Source organism: Chiroxiphia lanceolata, chromosome 5, assembly GCF_009829145.1.
Source record: "Chiroxiphia lanceolata isolate bChiLan1 chromosome 5, bChiLan1.pri, whole genome shotgun sequence".
Lineage (NCBI taxonomy): Eukaryota > Metazoa > Chordata > Aves > Passeriformes > Pipridae > Chiroxiphia > Chiroxiphia lanceolata.
In genome coordinates, this window is record NC_045641.1 from 24,814,301 (window position 1) to 24,833,387 (window position 19,087).

Here is a 19,087-nt window from a genome sequence, read left to right on the forward strand (position 1 = left end):
AGAAATCAGAATATTCCCACCTATAATTTGTTAAACAGGAGAAGCTGCCATAATGAATGTTTGACTTTCACATCTCCTCAAATAACCCAGTAAAGATGAAAGACTCATCTAATTACTTGCTGTTCAAAGTGAATAGGAGTATCACAGTTCAAGTCATTTTATATTAATGAGGTTAACTGGATGTGTTATCTGCAAACTAATTGCATTAATAACATTTTAGGGTAGTAAAATGATGATTAATCTAAATCACAACTTTTCTCAGAAAACCAGCAGTTTCAGCAGCACCTTCCCAGGCTTTCACATGGGTCTTGGGAAGCCTGAGTGAAGCACTGTAGGAACCGGAGCATAAGTGATCAGCTATACCACGTGTCCAGGGCACATACCTAGCTAATTCATGTCAGGCTTGTCAAGTTACTGACCATCTTATGTTCAAATTTTTCCTTAAATTGTCAGCAAGGTAAAAAAAAACCAAAATTGCTTTCTAGCACACTGAGTCATCTGGGTATCTCTGCTATGGTCTCCATTTCTTTCTAAAGGCTGGGAAATTCTCATCATAAGCCTTAACTTTAAGTTTCAGTCTACATTACTCCTGTAAATCTCCTTTTACTTCCAAGGGAAAAACAGTCTGTATTGTTGTATCACAGAAAATATCGAGCAAACTCTCTCTCATATTGGCCACAGAGTTAAAATTTCGAATTGGCCATTTTATTGAAACTTACAGTTTATCCATACTTTTTACTGCAGCCATCATTTCTACAGCAAGCACAGGATAGTAAGAATACAGTAGCAATACAGGTAACAGTACATATAACAACATAATATTATTCCTTGTAATTATTACGACTTTTGTCAAAACAGCAAAAATAGAAATACCTTGCCTGCTCCAGTAGATCCAGAAACAGCTAATAACTGTCCCTTCTCAATCTTGAAATTTATATCCTGAAGAACAGGAGAAGCATGAAGTGGAAAATTACTGAAGAAGAGACTGCTGTCGGTGCTAGGAGCTTTGCTGTTGTTGTTTTCCTGGTTTGCTTTTACAAACAGCTCTCCAATTCCCTGCAACATACACAGATATGTATTTGATATACATAAGAAACAAATAAATCATGCATATGCAGACATGCATACCATACTATGGATTTATGAAAGCATATGAACTTAATTTTCTCATGTTACTTTGTTTGTCAATGAAATATTCATTATATTCTTAAATATACATTTTTTTAATGTATGCGTTGGACTTGTGCCTGAATTTGTGGACACAAACAAAATTTGCTTATTATAGAGCTGCTTTCCAATGTTTATACATGCCACAGCCTGATTCTGCTTTCAGGATGGCATAAATCAGTAATAACTGCTTATTACAGACCTTAACACTTATTAAAAGGTCTCTTCCAAAGTTTCTCAACTGTGGATAATTTGATATCATGTAATAATTACTTGCCATGTATTCCTTGCCTGCTGAGAGCCTACACTAGTTAAAATGAATGACTGTAGGCTGCTCTTTTTAGAGAACACCATGGCAAATATTAACAAAAACAAGATACAATCCGTGTTTTAATATAGTTTGGGTAAAAGTACCAACCTCATCCCAAAAAGCTGTTACTTTGTCCAGCTCAACCCCAGTGGTTGTTAGATTATACTCCAGAGATTTATATTCTTTTTTCAGCAAGAAATCCTAGAAACACCATGAAAGCAGATGAGAGGAAACTGTAAAGGACAAGGTTGTATCACAAACCAGTATATACTTGCTTACACTACTATTTCTGATGGTGCTATTGCATTATAGTGCTTTTAGAGAGATGCCTAAATATAAATTATACATTTACTGCAGAAGGGAATGTTTTTGAAACTACCAATTCTTTCATTGCTGCTGAAAACATAGCCATAAAGGTATTTGGTTCTGATTTATAAAGGGTATCAAAACTTGGAATTTGCTTTGCTTTCAAGACTTGTGTCAGGCAGGATCACCCCTCTGACCTTAATCCTTTTCAAATAAAGCTTTGGTTTTGGAGTAAGATGTGGAAGGTTGCACTTCAGTAAACAGTTAAACAAAGCAGCTACATGCCGCTATCTTCCTATTCCAGAACTGCAAGAGTTTAAAAGCGTTGGAATGATCTCTCTACCAACAAAAATAAAAGGCAGATAATGATCCTGGTAAGTGCAGCACTGAAGCAGTGTAATTACAAATAATAGAAATCAGCAATCTGACACTTGTGTTACCTTCTGGAATAGTATTAAGAAAAATGAGTAAGTCTATGCTAAGGTAGGAAAGCCCACCTCTCTATTCCTTTATTTTATTAAGGTTACATAGTCTATAGGTACTACCTCCTTTAAATTGACTTTTTTAAATTACGTGGAAGCAAATAGGTCTACGTGGGCAATACAATGGACAAATTAAGCAGAATTGTGGGAAAATCAGTTCTCTAGAATAAACTTGCAAATTTTCCAAGTAGAAAAAGAAGAAGGGAAAAAGCAGATGATTGAAAGGGTAGGAACTGAAAAACTGGAAGGCAAAACACACACGGTTTATGAAAAAAAAAAAAAAGGAAAGTATAGCTAGGCTTTCATAACAAAGGCGGTGGGGTCATCCAGTGGAGTTCCTGAAGCAGTGATAGTCAGAGAAAGCACACTGATCCAGAAATACTTCACGGTCTAGAAAACATGGGTCTACCTACAGGGAAAATACAATAACCCAGGGGACATATCTGGTCCAGTCAAAACTGTAAACTAATGAGGAAATTAAATCAGAGAAATGTATAAATGGTTTATTATTTTGTCTTTATGTTTCTTATGACTTGTAAAAGGCTTTAGTGTTCTGGGATTCTGTCCAGTCTGTCTATGGGAACTATACTGAACCTGCCACAAAGAGATTATTATTTATGGAGCACCCACTTGCTACTAACCCCAAAGACAAGCATTCAGTGAAGTGAGGGCAATGGTAAGACAACTGGCCTTGCCAGTTCTCTGACAGGGCATTGGATACACTCTTCCAGGAAATAGGAGAGACAGGATACCTCCACTTATGTCTAAGGAACATGAGAATACAAGGACTGCCTAAACTGGGACCCAACAAGGCGGCCTTCTGAATGTCAGATAGAAAAGTTTATGCCTAGATTTGTTGAATTTTCTGCCCAGTTGAAAAACACAGAAATGCAATACCTGCTTCTTATTCTATGCTGAGGTTCAGATGTCTGATTAAGATCTTTAATTTCTGTATTAGGTATTTTTATCACACTAAAAATAAAAAAATCTATGTTCTACAAAAAAAGAAATCTATAAATATGTAATAAAAAAAGCCTGAAATTTCACACCAAAAAAGACTAAGAATTCTTCTGAAGAGTGATTCAAAAATAGCAGATAAAACAGAGTTAATGAGAATTCACCCTGATTTGACCCTGCAGATAAGCCTCTCATGCTGGTATATGAGCAATTGATCTCAGTAGGTAAGGTGGGTAATAATTATTTGACTTGTATCTTAATTATGTTTACTACTCATAATGAATGAGACCTACATTTGCATAAGATGCATAATCTCCTGCTGTTCTTGCCATTAATATCTAGAAAAACAGAAGATCTCTGGAAGCCATGCTATAGAAAACATGTACTAATTTTGAATTCCCTTTTCTGAAGGAAAAACATCTCTTAAGCACATTAAATCATTATATAATTTTATTAAGTTCCTTGTTCTGCAATGAGAATAACTAACTAAATGTCACTGCTTAAAAAAAAAAAAAAAGCAGCAGGTAGCATGAGACTCCTGTGGTTATGCTGCCTGGGGAACCACCTAACAATATCAAGATTTATAATGACATTTCATGGTGTTTAGTCAAAGCAACATATATTCAGAAAGTCTGTATAAATGCTGTGTGCTTTTGTTGATCAACTGAGAAGATAACATGATATGAAGAATTAGCTTACGTACTTGGGAAGATTTTAGTCTATGTACCCTACCTGTATTTTGTTTATTGCTCCAATAGAGTCATACCAGGTCTGTACAGAGCCTGGAAACTGCCTGGTCACTGTCATTCGAAGAACAATGCAGAAGGAAATGGTGGTAAATATTTTTCGGAGAATAATTCCTTTAATCACAGCATACGGAAGCACAGCCAAAAACACCACAAAAAAGCCTGAAAAGAAGAAGGCTGAGCTGTTGAAATATCTCATATAAGCAGCTTTTCGGGTAAGCTTCAGTTCAGTTCTGTTAAAAAAGCAAATACAAGTAATTAGCATAGGATTTCGCAGTTTACTTCTCAGAAATATTTTGGATGGAACTGTTGGTATAACAATTAACTCAGAGGTTCACTCATCCTTCTTATTTTCTAGGACTGCAGTTAGAAAGTAAGACTCCAAACTACTTTTGGGCCTAAAAATCATCAGAGCCAAATTTTGGCATTAACGTTCAGAGATGTCAGACAAAATAACAATAATCTATGTCACGATTTAGATACTGTATAAACCACAGGTCTCTACAATTCCTGACACAACCAACCTCAAGCATCTAATGCTGTGGTATGAGATACACTCCCAGAAGCATCATGCCATACTTATCTGGTCATTTAGATTTAGAATCACAGTATCACTTAACCTCAGTTTGAAGAGGTGGAAGGCAAGGAGTCTGCTTTCCACTTTCCTTTCTCCACAGAAGCTCAGTCCATGGAGTAGCTTACTGACTTCTGTGCAGGAATGCAACTGGTGATTCCAGCTGCATTCTAGCTGCTTCCACAATGTCTGTGCATCTTGCAGCAAGCTATTAAATACAAACAGTGATAATCCAGGGAATGTAATTAATTTTCTGAGTTGATAGCCCTAATTGACAGTGCTGAATCTTTCTGTTGAATGCTTTCATTTTGACGCTGTTCACTTCACACCCCCAGGTGCCCTGCAGCTCAGCTTTGCCTGGACAGAGGCACCTCTGCTACGGTGAAAGAGCAATTGCTCTCCTGCAAGAGCAATTATCTGGGACTAGAGATGGACCTAAACCCCAAGGTGTCCATTCACCGGGCGAGCGCTATAACCAGTGGGATACAGTGCAGAAGTTTGCAGTCACATTGCTGATGGCAATACCTGGTGTTGCAAGGCTGAGCACCACAACCTTTACGTGTCTTGAGCCAGCATCTGCATCCAAAGTTCATCCAAGATTTTGGTGCTGTGTGAAATTCCCTTTCAGCTCCCCACCACACATGCGTGATACTTTCATATGCATCCAGTATCTTACCAAATTCTGTCAGCCTTAATTTTGTCAGTTCTTAAACAAAATCTGAGCTCAGCCAGTTTTGTAGTGGGGTGCCTAGCACTTCTTGTTAAGTCTGTATTTCTCAAGAGAAGGCTGAAGAAATTAGCCAGACTTGCAGGTCAACACCACGGTAGTAGCCACTGTCCTAGAGAAAGGGCCTTGGAAGGCTTGTATGAGACTGCGCATGGCAGCACTGAATAGTGCTATATAACAAAAATTTTGGGACTTGATACTCATCCAGTCCCATATAAATGTCTGGCTAAAAGCTATCAAAAAGCTCCCCAGTGCTGAAGAACACAGCTCTACTCCAAAGAGAGAGAATGAAAGCACTAACCCTTTTCAGTATGCTCCCAAGTATCAGTCACAAGTAAAAGTTTTCCAGGGGTGGGTCTGTCTGTGATACAGGCTTGAAAGCTCTGTAGATTAAGCAGTCATCTGTGACAGGTCTTGCTGATGCAACATGGGTACTTGGAGAGAGATATAAGGGACCCTATGAGCCTTGTGCATATACAGAGTGTATATACCAGTGTATGCCTGGTTTTGAAGTGATGCTGCAGGAACCAATGTAAACATAAAAGCTTGAGATCCTTTGCTTTGTATAAAGATGTGTCTCTGCTGACACAATACAGACACTTCCAACCTAGGACTTCACCTTCTCCAGTGCTGTGCTAGGGTTCAGAGGAACAGTTTGGCGTAGCTTTTTTTCCTCTGAATACACTGTCCATAGGAGTGCAGGTATGTTTATTCAGGCACCTGTTATGAAGAGTTACTATGAATGCAGACATAAGAGGGCACACAGTAGACAGCTCCTATCGGTGTCTCTGAAGTGTCACAGGTTCCCTGAGGGAGTTTGCCAGTGGCAATGTTACACCTCCAGAATGGCCAGCCCTGGTAGCACAAATCTAGCAGAGCAAGGGCACAGGTCTATCTGGTTCACTGGAGTTGACTGAACTGGTTTGTAACAGAAAATGCCAGCATGAGAAAATGGTAGGTAATGACTGAGTTATAACACACTGCTGCTAAAACACAGCGATGGCTTCAAATGCAAGGCCTCCTTTCCTACCAGCTTAAGCCAATGACTGGGAGGTCCTGCACAGCTGGTTCAGCAAGCCAAATTCAATTGAAATTCTGACATTCCAGGGTTGACCTGCTCTGATGATGTCATCACCAAGTGACGTGTTGGATGACTCGAAAAAAATACAGAAGAATCATAGAATTATAGGATGGTTTCTGTTGGAACAGACCTTAAAGGTCATCTAGTTCCAACCCCCCTGCCACGTGCGGAGACAGTTTCCACTATACCAGGTTGCTTAAAGCCCCAATCAACCTGATCTTGAACACTTCCAGGAATGGGACATTCACAACTTCTCTGGGCAATATGTTCCAGTGGTTCATCACCCTCACAGGGAAGAATTCCTCCTAATATCTAATCTAAATCTACCCTTCTTCAGTTTAAAGCCATTCCCCCTTGTAGTAGCACTACGTACCCTTGTAAAATATCCCTCTCCTGATTTCTTGTAGGCCCCCTTCAGGTGCTGAAAGGCCACAATAAGATCTCTCCAGAACCTTCTCCTCTCCAGGTTGAATAATCCCAATTCTCTCAGCCTTTCTCAGAGACGTACTCTGATCTTGTAATATTGCTATCATTCTTGTCTTTTAAAAATCCATGCATAATACAATAAAAATTAATTCCAGCATTACAAAATCCACTATAAATTATTATAGAAAATATAAATCATAAAGTAACAGTCCTTTTTCTCAGTTTCTGTGACCATTTTGCGGACTACAATTTATTTAATTAATTTCTACAGGATTTGTTCACATGATGTGGTCTCAAATTTCCTAAAAACAATGCATGTGACTAGTGACACCAGGGGAATCCTAAACTAGTTCCATCCTCAAGCTAGCACTCATAGCCTGGATTCAGACTGAGTTTTCCCTGATTGTTTATAGTAAATCATTACAAATTCTGATGGTAAAGAACACTTCACTTTCCCTGGATTGTCTTTCAGAAAGCAGCTGAACAAGAAGGCGTTTGTGTCATTTTATGTCTTTTATTTACATGATAATATGACACTTACATTTCTTTTATTTTCCCAATCACACACCTGGCACAGAATTTTAGTTCTCGGTAAAGGATTAAACAAACACACAGGACACGCCAGACAGCCTTAATTCAGCGTCACCCATCAATCAATATGTCACTCCTCCTCCCTTCCCCTCGGGACACCCTGTTGGTAACAAAGACTTCCTTCTCACAGGTCTTAGATAACTAGGTTGGTACTTTACCTCTTTTCTGCTGCAGGTCTGGTAGTTTCAGTTCAATCTTTACATTAATTGAGGACATAAAGATTATACAAGGGCATTCACAACAAACGTTTATGCAAATGTGCAGGATGAATACATGGAGTTACTCTAATCCTTTCAAAGATTGCATGCAAATTTTATAACCAGCTTTATTGCATTTCTCAGGAAATGGCTATATAGGATTCATATTGTTTCCTTCACCACAAAATAGGAATGTCTGTAAAGCCTTAAGTAACCATCACAAAAGGGCTTTTTATTGTAAGATGACAATAGCGTTGGCCAGAAACAAACACAGATCCCACAATTGTTTTACCTGCACAAACTAACCACTGAAATATCACTATAATAAATGAGGAAGTAAATTAAAAAAAGAAAAATCTCACCTTCATAGTAAGCTTGACAAATTGGGAAAAAAACCCAAACTGTAGTGTGGGAATGCATGGTTAGTTTATGGAGAATAGTTCACTAACAAGATGATGTTCATAGTCACCTAAGTTTTTTTCTGAGCACAAAAAAAAAATTTGACTAACAAATGAGAACACTTACTCACGAATGCTTTCAATCATTTTTTCCATTGCATCTTCCCAACAATAGGCTTTAACTGACTGTATATTTTCAATTATTTCTGAGGTGATGACAAGTCTCTCATTGATCTTTCCTGCTCTCTTATTCCTAGAAAGTAAAAAGGCAGAAGGTCAATCTTCCTCTTTTTCATACTGTATAGTTAGGTTGTATCTCATTGTATCTTATGAAAACACCTTCCATATATGCCTCTGCTTAAATGTTTACTTTAACAGAATTATTAAGAATAATGTAAAAAGAACTATTAGAAATCCAGAAATTGCTTTACAAAGGCAAAAATACATACTCTAAAAAGAATAAATCAAGTCACTAACAAGGAGTTTTAATTGTACAAATTCTAAATTTAATTCCAACACTATTTACTGCTTTTCATTTTGTTAAGTCTAGACACCTGCTGCTAAATAGGTAAAGGTTTGTCTGTAACTTTCCCAACACAGAAAACACTCTCTTACTTGAGGTCATAACCAGAGACCTTTAATCAAGTGGTATAACTTCTTAAAACCAATTTATTCCAGGAAAATATATTGAAATACTTTAAAACAGTCTGTCACCTGTATTTCATCATCATTTGTCCCAGCCAGGCTTGGAATAAGGCCATGACTACTAGAAAAGCCAGCCCAGAAAACGCAGAAGCTTCTAACATATCCCAGAGCAGTCCCATCAGCAGTGCCACTTGTAATGGTGCAATCCATACAAAATGAGCCAGAGCAAGACCCTATGGAAGGCCACAGCAGAAAATAATAATAATACGAGTTACAGATGTGTTCTGAAAACCATATGAAAAAGAAGAAGCTATTAAAGTGACACTTTGAAAAATGTAGTGAAGAGTTGTACAAATATTTCCAGTAGTAAAACAAGTTTATAAAGGAGGATTTGTGATCCTGAGCACATAGCATTCTGGGCGTTAATTATTATGACAATGTAGCAATAAATATACATTCCGCACCTAAACTTTGATTTTTCTAAGGCAAAGTTCAGTGTGCAATTGTCTCTTTGTTACATATATGCACAAGGAAAAATCAGAGCTTTGTAAAAGTAAACAGAATTTGGTATCAATGCTGGCTTTTTCAACCGCTGTAAGATGAGAAAAACACACATAAGAATCTTCTGAGACTGCATTAATCTGATATAGAAGGCAAATATTACTTTGGTGAAGAGATGACTGTTGTGTGAACACAACTAATTCAATACAGTTTGCTGCGTACTTCAGTCACATTCCTGTACATTCAGATTTTGGACTGAGTCCTGTGGTTAGACTGCACAGGGGTCTGTGTTAGTGCAGCTACACTTCTACAATGATAGACCATTTATCTCAACTTATTCAGTGCTAGCTGACATTGCTTTACATAGGAATACAGTGCTTAAAGTAAATACACTCTGCAGTCCCAGCCTTGACTCTACAGTCTCTCTGACCTTGCGTCTTTAATGGGAAGCAAACTTTATACTTCCAATGGGCCAATTAAACACACATTATGAACAGAATTTCACAGAGCTTCCAGTTCCTAAAGGCATTAGCAGGAATTTATGTCTTTAACAGAAGAGAAGTTTTACAGGAGACTCTGTAAGTATTGCCTAAGACAGATATGTTGGGAATGACTCCTAACACAATCTTACATCAACAAGCACTTTTAGGACAGTGAGTAACAGTAGCATCATGAAGTTGAACCTCATCGCTTGTTCAATGGCAGGAATAGACTGGATCACTTTAGTAAAAACATACAGGAAATAGGAAGAGTTGAACCAACAAGTTCTGACTTCTATGAAACCAATGTAAAACATGGAGGTTTCCTGGCAGGTTCTCACCCGACTGCAAAACAACCATGTTTTTATGATATAAGTGAGTTTTAGATTTCCTCTACTAATCAGCATAGGAGATAAAGGATGTTATAAGTATCAGAATGAGCATTTCCATGACCACGTGCCAATGCAGTTTCTTAAGACAGGGTAGATATTTTATAACTACAATGAGCACTCAGTTGCAGTTCATCATTTATGCTCCTTCTTTACTTAATATTTGTCATGAATAGCTTGAAGTATTGCATTTGTATTTGATGGTTCACCAGGTGAATTAACTAATGACATACCTCATCAAATTTGTTCAGATTGTTGGAAAGAAGACTGACCAATTGTCCAGTACTTATTTTATCTAGAACTCTGCTTGACAGTTTTAAGATCTGTAAAAGAAAACAAAACAATAGAAAAGTGGTCATCTAACTCATCCCTATAAAACGGAATAAATACAGATAAAAATGATAAACAATGGCACAGTAGTATAATAAATAATAATCCACTTATCTGTTTATGCTATGAAGAAAGTCTCATTAAACTTGTTATTTATGTCACTTGAATTCAATATAGCCATTAAATTGCTTTACAAATATTGATTTATTGACTTAGTCCTTGCTTTCTGTTGAATATTTTATATATAGAGATATATATGCAAATACAAGTTTTAATTAAGCATGCATGCTGTGTGCTGTTGTGCATCCTCAAAAATCTCCTGCTGTGCCCCTCCTGACAAATATTTTTGAAGATGCTTTCACAGTGAGCTTTATACTAGAACAACTAACGTGTTTGTTTAAATTAGCTGCTTTTGGCATTGGTAAAACCAAATACCTTTTTAAATCTTTTTATGTGTGACTGTGTAATGCGTCAGTATCTGTTGATTCTTCATGCTACAGAGATCTCACACAGTATCATTCAAACTCAATCCCTTCAATGCTATATTTATTGCTGAAAATATTCACCTCTAATTCTCTTTTGAAGATATTCTTTGGCCATCAGCATGTTATTCTTCCTTTGCAATATACATGTATAACAGGAACATAGTAGTAGAACAATTAAGGCATCTCACCACATAGCCAGCAAGTCTGAACTCACATAGAGGCTGAGTTCAGCCAAACCAGCTGTAGACAAGTATTTAGTTCTTTGGATTGGGAAACGGAGAGCTGTCAGAAACTGATGTCAGTCACATTATTCTTCTATGTGCTTTGTTTACCTTAACAAAGCTATCAATCTTTCAACAAACTAGTCTAAAAGTTAGCAGGCTATAAACAGAGGTTTGGCTTAGAGTGTAAATGAAACAATTACCTTTTTATAAATCAAGCTAAACATAGCTATCCTCATTTGCATTCCAATATGATGAAGACCAAATATAGCAGGGTGTATAAGTAGTGTTCTCACGAGGAAGAGAAGGCACAAGCCAATACCCAGGTAGTAGGCTATGGATCTTTCATCAGAATTATCTGGATCATAGGAAGCTATTATTCTTCCCAGCAGAAGGGGTTGCACAGATTTGGTGACTTCCTGCAGATAGAAAGGAGAAAAATAATTTTGGTCAACAGTTTGTTCATTTTTTCAAAATGGCTAACATTTTAATTTCAAGTCCTACCAAATGAGATTTACAGTTTAATATCTTAAATAAAGAAGTCAGGCCTGTTTGCTGTGCAAACCAAAGAAAATTGCAGTAATTACACGAGAACACACAACTCACTGCTGTCTAAATCCATGATGCTCCTGCAACTCCACCAAAACAAATCTAGATTGTAAATTTTATTTGATCATTTCTACAGAAGCGACAACTGAGATTAGCTTCCCCATTTACTTTACAGAGTTATAATGGATTAGCCATATCATATGACTGAATCCAGTTTATCAGGCTGGATCTCTGTTTTGGCCCCTAGGGAACAGTTCTCACTGCACTTTACTGGACTTAGATGACACAGGAAGACTCAGAACTCCTGAAATGAACACCACTAGAACAACACAATGAGGATATAGCTAAAGCCAAAAGTAAATGGAAATAGCTACAGAATAAAAATATAAATAATTGGATTATCCTCCTCAACAGCTCTAGACACTGCATCCAGGTTTGTAACAAAAGCAGGATGAGAGGGAGTAAAAAGTAGTGGAGGCAAGTTTAACAAAAATCACACAGAGAAACCCGTCCCTCCTGCACTGGAAGCCCCAGCACTTCCCATATCATGATGAGAAGCACGGTAGAGATGCAGAGTAGGAGAGGAAAAAGAGGCAGTATGAGCCACCAAACTGCAAGGCATCCAAATTATTTGCTATAACCCTGACTACTTTAGCCTGCTATTACATTTGTCCTCAGGCTCCTTTTCTGTTGTAATTAAACCCCACTAGTGTTACCTCACCTTTGCCTTCCATTTCCCTCTCTGCCCCATCATTCTCATACTTTCACTCCTATAACCTCATCCTTTTCCATCTTTGCCTCTTGCCCCCTCTTTCCTTCCCCAGTCCTTTCCCAAGAGCTGCACTGTTTGTGCTGTGGTCTAACACTTTGCTTCATCTGCATGAGCTTCAGAAGGATATGAAGCATGTATGTGCTCCTTTGCTTCTCTGTTATGTTCAATGTAAAAATACTTAGTGTTACGAACTTTTATGCTTGTCTCCTTATCCTTCTTTCTGTTGTGTTGCAGCAGAAAGCATCTGATACTTCCAAAGTAACAAGACACCACTGAAATCTTTTTTACACAGTTGTGTTGAATTCTGCCAAAAAGTTACTAGTACTGCCTTCCAGCTGAAAACTACACAGACCACTGTACAGAGACTCAGAAAGAAGTGAACTGGTGAAGTTCAGCTGTAATTAACGTTCAGCTGTAATTAATGTTCTGCTGTGAGAAATAGATTGGGAAAATTCCCTTTAATTTCTTTTCCTTCTCCTTTGGGTTCCTTTTGTTCTCTTATACAAAAGCAATCCCAAATACTTCTACAACCTGTAGCGTAATCCCTTTTGAGTGGTAATGTTGGTGGAGCTGATATTCATCATTCACTTTTTCTACAGAAGAGGTGAAATTTTACATCTCAAACAGCATACCTGAGCTACATTTCCCAAATTAAATACTACTCTGTCCCAACACAAATGCAGTAAATCTGGAGCCAGCTTTGACAAAGACTTCAGTGTTATTAGTAGGCAAAGGGAGGAGTGTTTATTAAAACACACATGACCCAAGCAGCTGTGCTTAGACCATATGCATCCCAAAGCATCAAACCAAGACTCCCCAAAACTCACAGAATACAAAACATTCACCTCTCAAGGACAATGCAGTACAGAGATTCCAAGATAAGCTTTTCTATATAGGCTTAAAATAGCAAGGTTTTTTTTTGTATTTACTTTTATTCCAGTAAAAATGCCATGTTCTGCTGCTGTGTTTGTTGTGACTATAAAGGTATTGCATACATTCCTAGCTTGCTAGAAAAAAAGGTGATTTACAGACTAAGTGTAAAATTGTGGCTGGCAATAAGCCAACTCATATGCGATCTCATGGGGCGTAAAAATCCACTGGTTTACAATGGAGATTTATCAACTTACTTACCAAAGATATTATCTAGTCTACATATAAATCAAAGCAGAACTACCTGGTTTTCATTTTTCCTCTTGTAAACTTGAAATAATCTACTGATGTAAATATGGATAAACCGATAAGAACAACCTCCCTAAAAAAACAAATGGGATTTGTGGACCTAACACAAAATTCACTTTTCAAGAGTCATGTTTTGCCATCTCTTGCCCTTACTCTTCCCTCTGCATTCATCACAGGTCACTGAGAAACTCAGAAATGTCCCCCTCACAGAAATCTTAATTAAAAGAGCGAAGATCTGAAGAGAAATGAGAGTATGACACAGGATATACCATGCTAATCTGACCTGGTATGATTACTCTTACACAATAAGGACTTTTTTGTTACGTGTATCCCCCAGATGTTCAAACACTCTGCATTTGAAGACAATAATGCACATCTCTGCTTTGGCATCTGCCCAAGAAGTCCTTCTGGATTTTCATATCCCTCCCTGACTCCTCACTCACACCCGTGACCCATATGCAGGAACTTCAGGAAATCCTCATTAGGGTCCTTTGGGATATGATACTAATACCACTTCTAAGTTAATGTTAGCAGCTGCTGTGCTTGAGTGGAAATAAACATTTTATGGGGATGAATATAAGACAAAAGTACAAGCAGAATCAAACTAATCCTCACAGCAAAGTACCTATTTGGTTAGTAGGTATCAAGCTAAAAAGAAAGATTTTTGATTCACCAGCATAACGCCTTTTCTTTAAATTGCAATACTCATCTTCTGATGGGGTGAAGCATGGAAGCTGTTTCAACAACAGGGGAGCAGATATATTAAGTGCAGTAACTCAATGTGCCTAACATAACACTATTTATGAGGAAGAGTCGTAGTACTCTAGGGGGCCAGAGCACAAGTGTCCACCCTGCGATAACATCATCACCTATGGTGTGTCAGGGAAAAGGGAGAGACAGAAAAAAAGCTAGACCTAATGAGAGCAAAGCTGTCATGCCAGTTGCAATGACAACTGCACAAACAGCAGGGATGTCAGCAGAGTTTAAACTACACTCCAAGAAAGGTGTCGTGAAGACGGCTCAGAGATTAGACAAGAGAGGATCTGAAAGGAAAATGAAGTTCAAAGAACATACAACTTGGTTACACCTATGCCAATACGGCACAACATCCTGTCCCCATTTAAATTGATGGCAAAGCTCCCATTAATTTCCGCAAGCAGGGTTTGAAAAGAACACCGGCAGCTTTAGGAGCAAGTTTTTTCTCTTATAATTCCTCTTTCAAGAAAATTAAGCAGCTTTCAATAAAATGAAGAGTAATGATAATAGAATCAAGAATTTAAACTGAATTAATCCTTCCATATTCATTGTGAAAGGGGTAGATTTTTTTACTATGTGTTTAATTGTACATATCTGTGATTTCTTAAAGAAATAAAGAAAACCCCAATCCACAACCAAACAAAAAACAGGACTCAAATATCCTGCAGTCTTGTTCTGTCTCCACCTGGTCTAAAACTGCACTCCATTAAAATTGTCCATATGGAGAAATCAACCCTGCACAATGACATGTATGCATACTCACACACATGGTCTATACTTTGGGAAAGAGTGTTATCTTCAAGACTGCCTGCAAAAGCCCTCAGACACTGCTTAACTTCTAACATGAATGCATTACTGCAAAAGCTTTGGCTGGCAAACTCTGCAGAAACAGCTATTATAGTGTATGGTAGGCTATTTGGAGAACAGTTTTGTTGTTGGGTTTTTTTTTTAAATACAAATCTATCGTGAATAAGGAGTTGCTGGCTTGGTAAGAAAAAAATTTTAAAAATTACAGGCAGTTATGAGATCACAGAAGCACAAAAAAGACATGATTGAGCAGGGGTCCACAAATAAAGGGTCTCATGCCAGAGAAGAATTGACAAAAAAAGGTGAAAGAGGATAGAAAGAAGGGTTATTATGCAAGATGCCCTGTCCTAGAGGGTGAACTACCCTATCTGGACAAAGACAACTTAGTGTCCAGTACCTAAAGGGTATCCCCTGATACTACGCTAACCTTTGCATTCAGCAAAGGATGAAGACTCTCCTTAGCCCTCCTTTTGCTGCCAAAGTATTTATAGAAACTTTTTTTGTTGTCTTTAACTGCAGTGGCCAAATTAAGTTCCAGTTTGGCTTTGGCCCTTCTATTTTTCTCCCTACATAACCTGACAATATCCTTTTAATCCCCACAAGCTACCTGCCCCTCCTTACAGAGGTGATATGTTCTCTTCTTTACTATTAAATCAAAGAAACTTGAAAATAACATGGATATTTAATGTGCATATTGGTTAATTGCAATGCTCAGATTTAAAGTCTGGCTATACAACACACCTAGTGAGACGACATTGGTAATAAACTATTTTCACAGCTCCTAACCCCAGTGATAGGATTGTCAAACCAACAGGTGGTATTTGGTAAGTCAGGTTAATCCTACCTAATGTGTTCAAAAGGTGATAAACATAATCAGTTCAGACTTTTACATCAAGTTCCTGATCACACACTTTGGAGCACTGATAGCACCAAGATTCTATGATATGATTTCACATAGCTGTTTACGCAGAATTGTTACCACTGATGAAGACAACTTGTTTATTGCATACGTAAACCTCAATAAAGCATTTAACTATGAATGTGTGTGCTAGACACTTTGAAAAAATTGACTGAATCATGTAAAATTGCATGGTCATTTGTTTCAATGTAAGGTAGAAAATTCTTTAGAATCTTCTTAAAAACCATAACATGAGAACACAAGTACTTTAGTTCAGCAGTGATACAAAAATTCAGGTGCTCTACCTGTACTTGGAGAAGCATATGCCAGCATTAGAAACATTTTAAAATTAATAATATGAATGTTTAAAAGATATTATCAGAAAATATTTTTTTAATGAAAGCCCGTGAGTATATCTCTATATTTATAACCTTTGTAATCAATCCACTGAGTAAAGATCTGTAGCTATTGAAAAGACTCTGTATTAACTTAGCAGTCTCTAAGACTTGGGTCTACTTAAGGAACACTAAAAGTTCACTGAAAAGGAGAACAAACCTTACCCCTAAATACAACATTATTCCATAGAACATAAATTTCCAGAAAAAGCATCGTCGAAGAGCATTAATGAGTTTGGGTTTCTTCTTTGAAGTTGCCAGCTCTCTGTCCCACTCTCTGAAAAGGAACGAAAAAAACAAGTTGTGCGAGCAAATACATGGGTGTATGAGTCTGACATACTTCAATTTATCCAACTATATCCAAGGAGATTTAGCTAAGGTGGCTAATGAAAGAAAGCTTTGCAGCGACCACAAAGACCTGGCCTTCATTGATCAATAAAAGTTCAAACCTAGTTCAGCCATATATTTGGCAGTTTTAAATACTTGGTCATCCATCACCCTGCAGGGAATTAATTCATTAAAAGGTTACATTGTATGTTTTAAAGAAACCTGCTGTACTTAAAACCAAAGCACAATAATAGGCAAATAAATGTTTTGGAACTCTTCCAGTCTGCAAAAAAGAAAGCACCAACAAAGCATCAAAAATGTGATTTTTCTACTGCACAGCCCTATTTTTAACTCGTGTTGCTGGGACAATAACTTTCTATTGAATAATAAATTGCTGATCAGAAGTAATGATGCTCAGAGAGCAGAGTCAAAATTAAGCTCACAGATTAAAGTACTCCTGAGAATTTCCTTAGCTCTTTTCTCCATTTTGCAACAGAATATTAAATAACCAAAATATTCCATTTATAAACTATCAAAATGCTTTAAGCATACCAATGTTCTCAACATATTCCACCAGTTTTGAATACTTATGCTAAACTGCAACTAAGTTTAATTGGATTGGCACTATGCAGACATGAGCTGCCCCAGAACACCAGGGAAACCTACACCAGAAGCTGGGGGAGAGGGAATGCATTTAGGCACTTGTATTGTAAGAGTTAGTCACAAGTGCAGCACAGTTTCTGAATTAGAACCCACTGAAATAGGGTAAAGAAGAGTGGAAACCTAAATGAGGAAAGTCAGGGTATGATTTCTGCAGAAACACTTAGTCTTTCAACAGTGGTACCAAAGAAAAATAAGAATGTTATTTAGTTGAAGAAAAAATAAACCAAGGTTTTACAAGGTTATTTTGTGAAGAAAGAACAGCAGAAAGGGGAACTAACATTGAAACTGTGAGTCTAGCCTCTTCTCATCAATGGACAGATGTCATGGGTAGCTGTATATAATAATTTAGAGCATCTAGGTGGTACATCTCCACCCAGGAACCCAGTCATCTCCAAAGTACAACTGTGTGCAACCAACTTGCACCCAATGCTACTTAAACATGTCATCCAACAGCTTTTTTATGAAAATTGCAGTGATTCCTGAAACAAACTTAAATCATGAATCTTTCTTACCTTTCTAGTTTTTCAGAAAGATTATCAGCAGAGTCTGCAGAAGGGATTTGATAAATATCTGACAGCTCCAAACGTCGTCTGTAACCCTTTTTCAAAATTGGTTTTGTCCATCTAAGCAGAAATAAAAATAAAAATTAAAAAAAAAAATCACCAGTTTCTGAGTTTAATCCTGGAGCTGCTTTGTCTCACACTTAATGTTCTGTTCACAGTATTCAAGTATGTCTATGTGCACATGCACACACATACACACACATACATGACATAATACAGTGTAGCTCTGTATTATATTTACAGAACTATATTACAAATATAAAATTAAAAGAAGAATAGTGAAACTTGCATTTTATAAGTTTAGGGGTGGAACCACAGCCCAAACTTCCTACTGATTCAGTAGCAGACAAATGAAAAAGAGATTGAGATCTTTGTACTGTATTTCCAAATATGCTATGAGCTATGTCCACATAAATGAATAATAAATCAGAACTATTATTAAACTGCATGTGTAGGTTTCATTCCTATCTACTCCACTCTCATGAGACCCCACTTGGAGTACTTTGGATAGCCCTGAGGTCCTCGGCACAGGAAGGACATGAACCTGCTGGAGCGAATCCAGAGGAGGTCACGAAGATGATTAGAGGAATGGAGCACCTCTCCAATAAAGAAAGCCTGACAGCATTGGGATTATTCAACCTGGAGAAGAGAAGGCTGCAGGAAGATTTTATAGCAGCCTTCTTGTACCTAAAGGAGGCCTACAAAAGAGCTGGAGAGGGACTTTTTACAACAGCATGTAGTGATAGGACAAGGTGGAATGGCTTTAAACAGAGAGTAGGTTTAGATTAGACATTAGGAAGAAACTGTTTACTGTGAGAGTGGCCAGACACTGGAACAGGCTGCCCAGAGAAGCTGTGAATGTCCCACTCCTGAAAGTGTTCAAGGTCAAGTTGGATGGGGCTTTAAGCAATCTGGTCTAGTGGAAGGTGTTCCCATGGCAGGGTGGTTGGAACTAAATAATCTTTAAGGTCCTTTCCAACCCAAACCATTCTATGATTCTATAGGGGTTCCTTTGACACCCTACATTGTAGTATGCACTTAACACAAAGAAGGTCTTTCACAGGCTTCCTCATAAGATTTTTATTTGTCCATCATATGCACACATTTCACATTTGTTTTTTCAAATGTCATGTTAAGAAATGTAATACCGATTTAAAGACCATGTT

The 19,087-nt window shown here is 37.6% G+C and overlaps 1 protein-coding gene across 1 annotated transcript in view; it reads right to left on the minus strand.

The window, feature by feature from the left end:
* The window catches only part of CFTR (CF transmembrane conductance regulator), a gene marked incomplete at its 5' end in the record, with an annotated part of 73,242 nt that extends 55,259 nt beyond the window's left edge, over window positions 1-17,983 (minus strand). The window contains 9 exons of the mRNA XM_032688680.1: window positions 874-1,056; window positions 1,586-1,678; window positions 3,955-4,201; window positions 8,090-8,215; window positions 8,677-8,840; window positions 10,210-10,299; window positions 11,216-11,431; window positions 16,534-16,645; window positions 17,871-17,983. Of these exons, the coding sequence (XP_032544571.1) occupies window positions 874-1,056; window positions 1,586-1,678; window positions 3,955-4,201; window positions 8,090-8,215; window positions 8,677-8,840; window positions 10,210-10,299; window positions 11,216-11,431; window positions 16,534-16,645; window positions 17,871-17,983 (1,344 nt within the window). The remainder of the gene's footprint in view (window positions 1-873; window positions 1,057-1,585; window positions 1,679-3,954; window positions 4,202-8,089; window positions 8,216-8,676; window positions 8,841-10,209; window positions 10,300-11,215; window positions 11,432-16,533; window positions 16,646-17,870) is intronic.
* Between the last annotated feature and the right edge of the window lie 1,104 nt (window positions 17,984-19,087).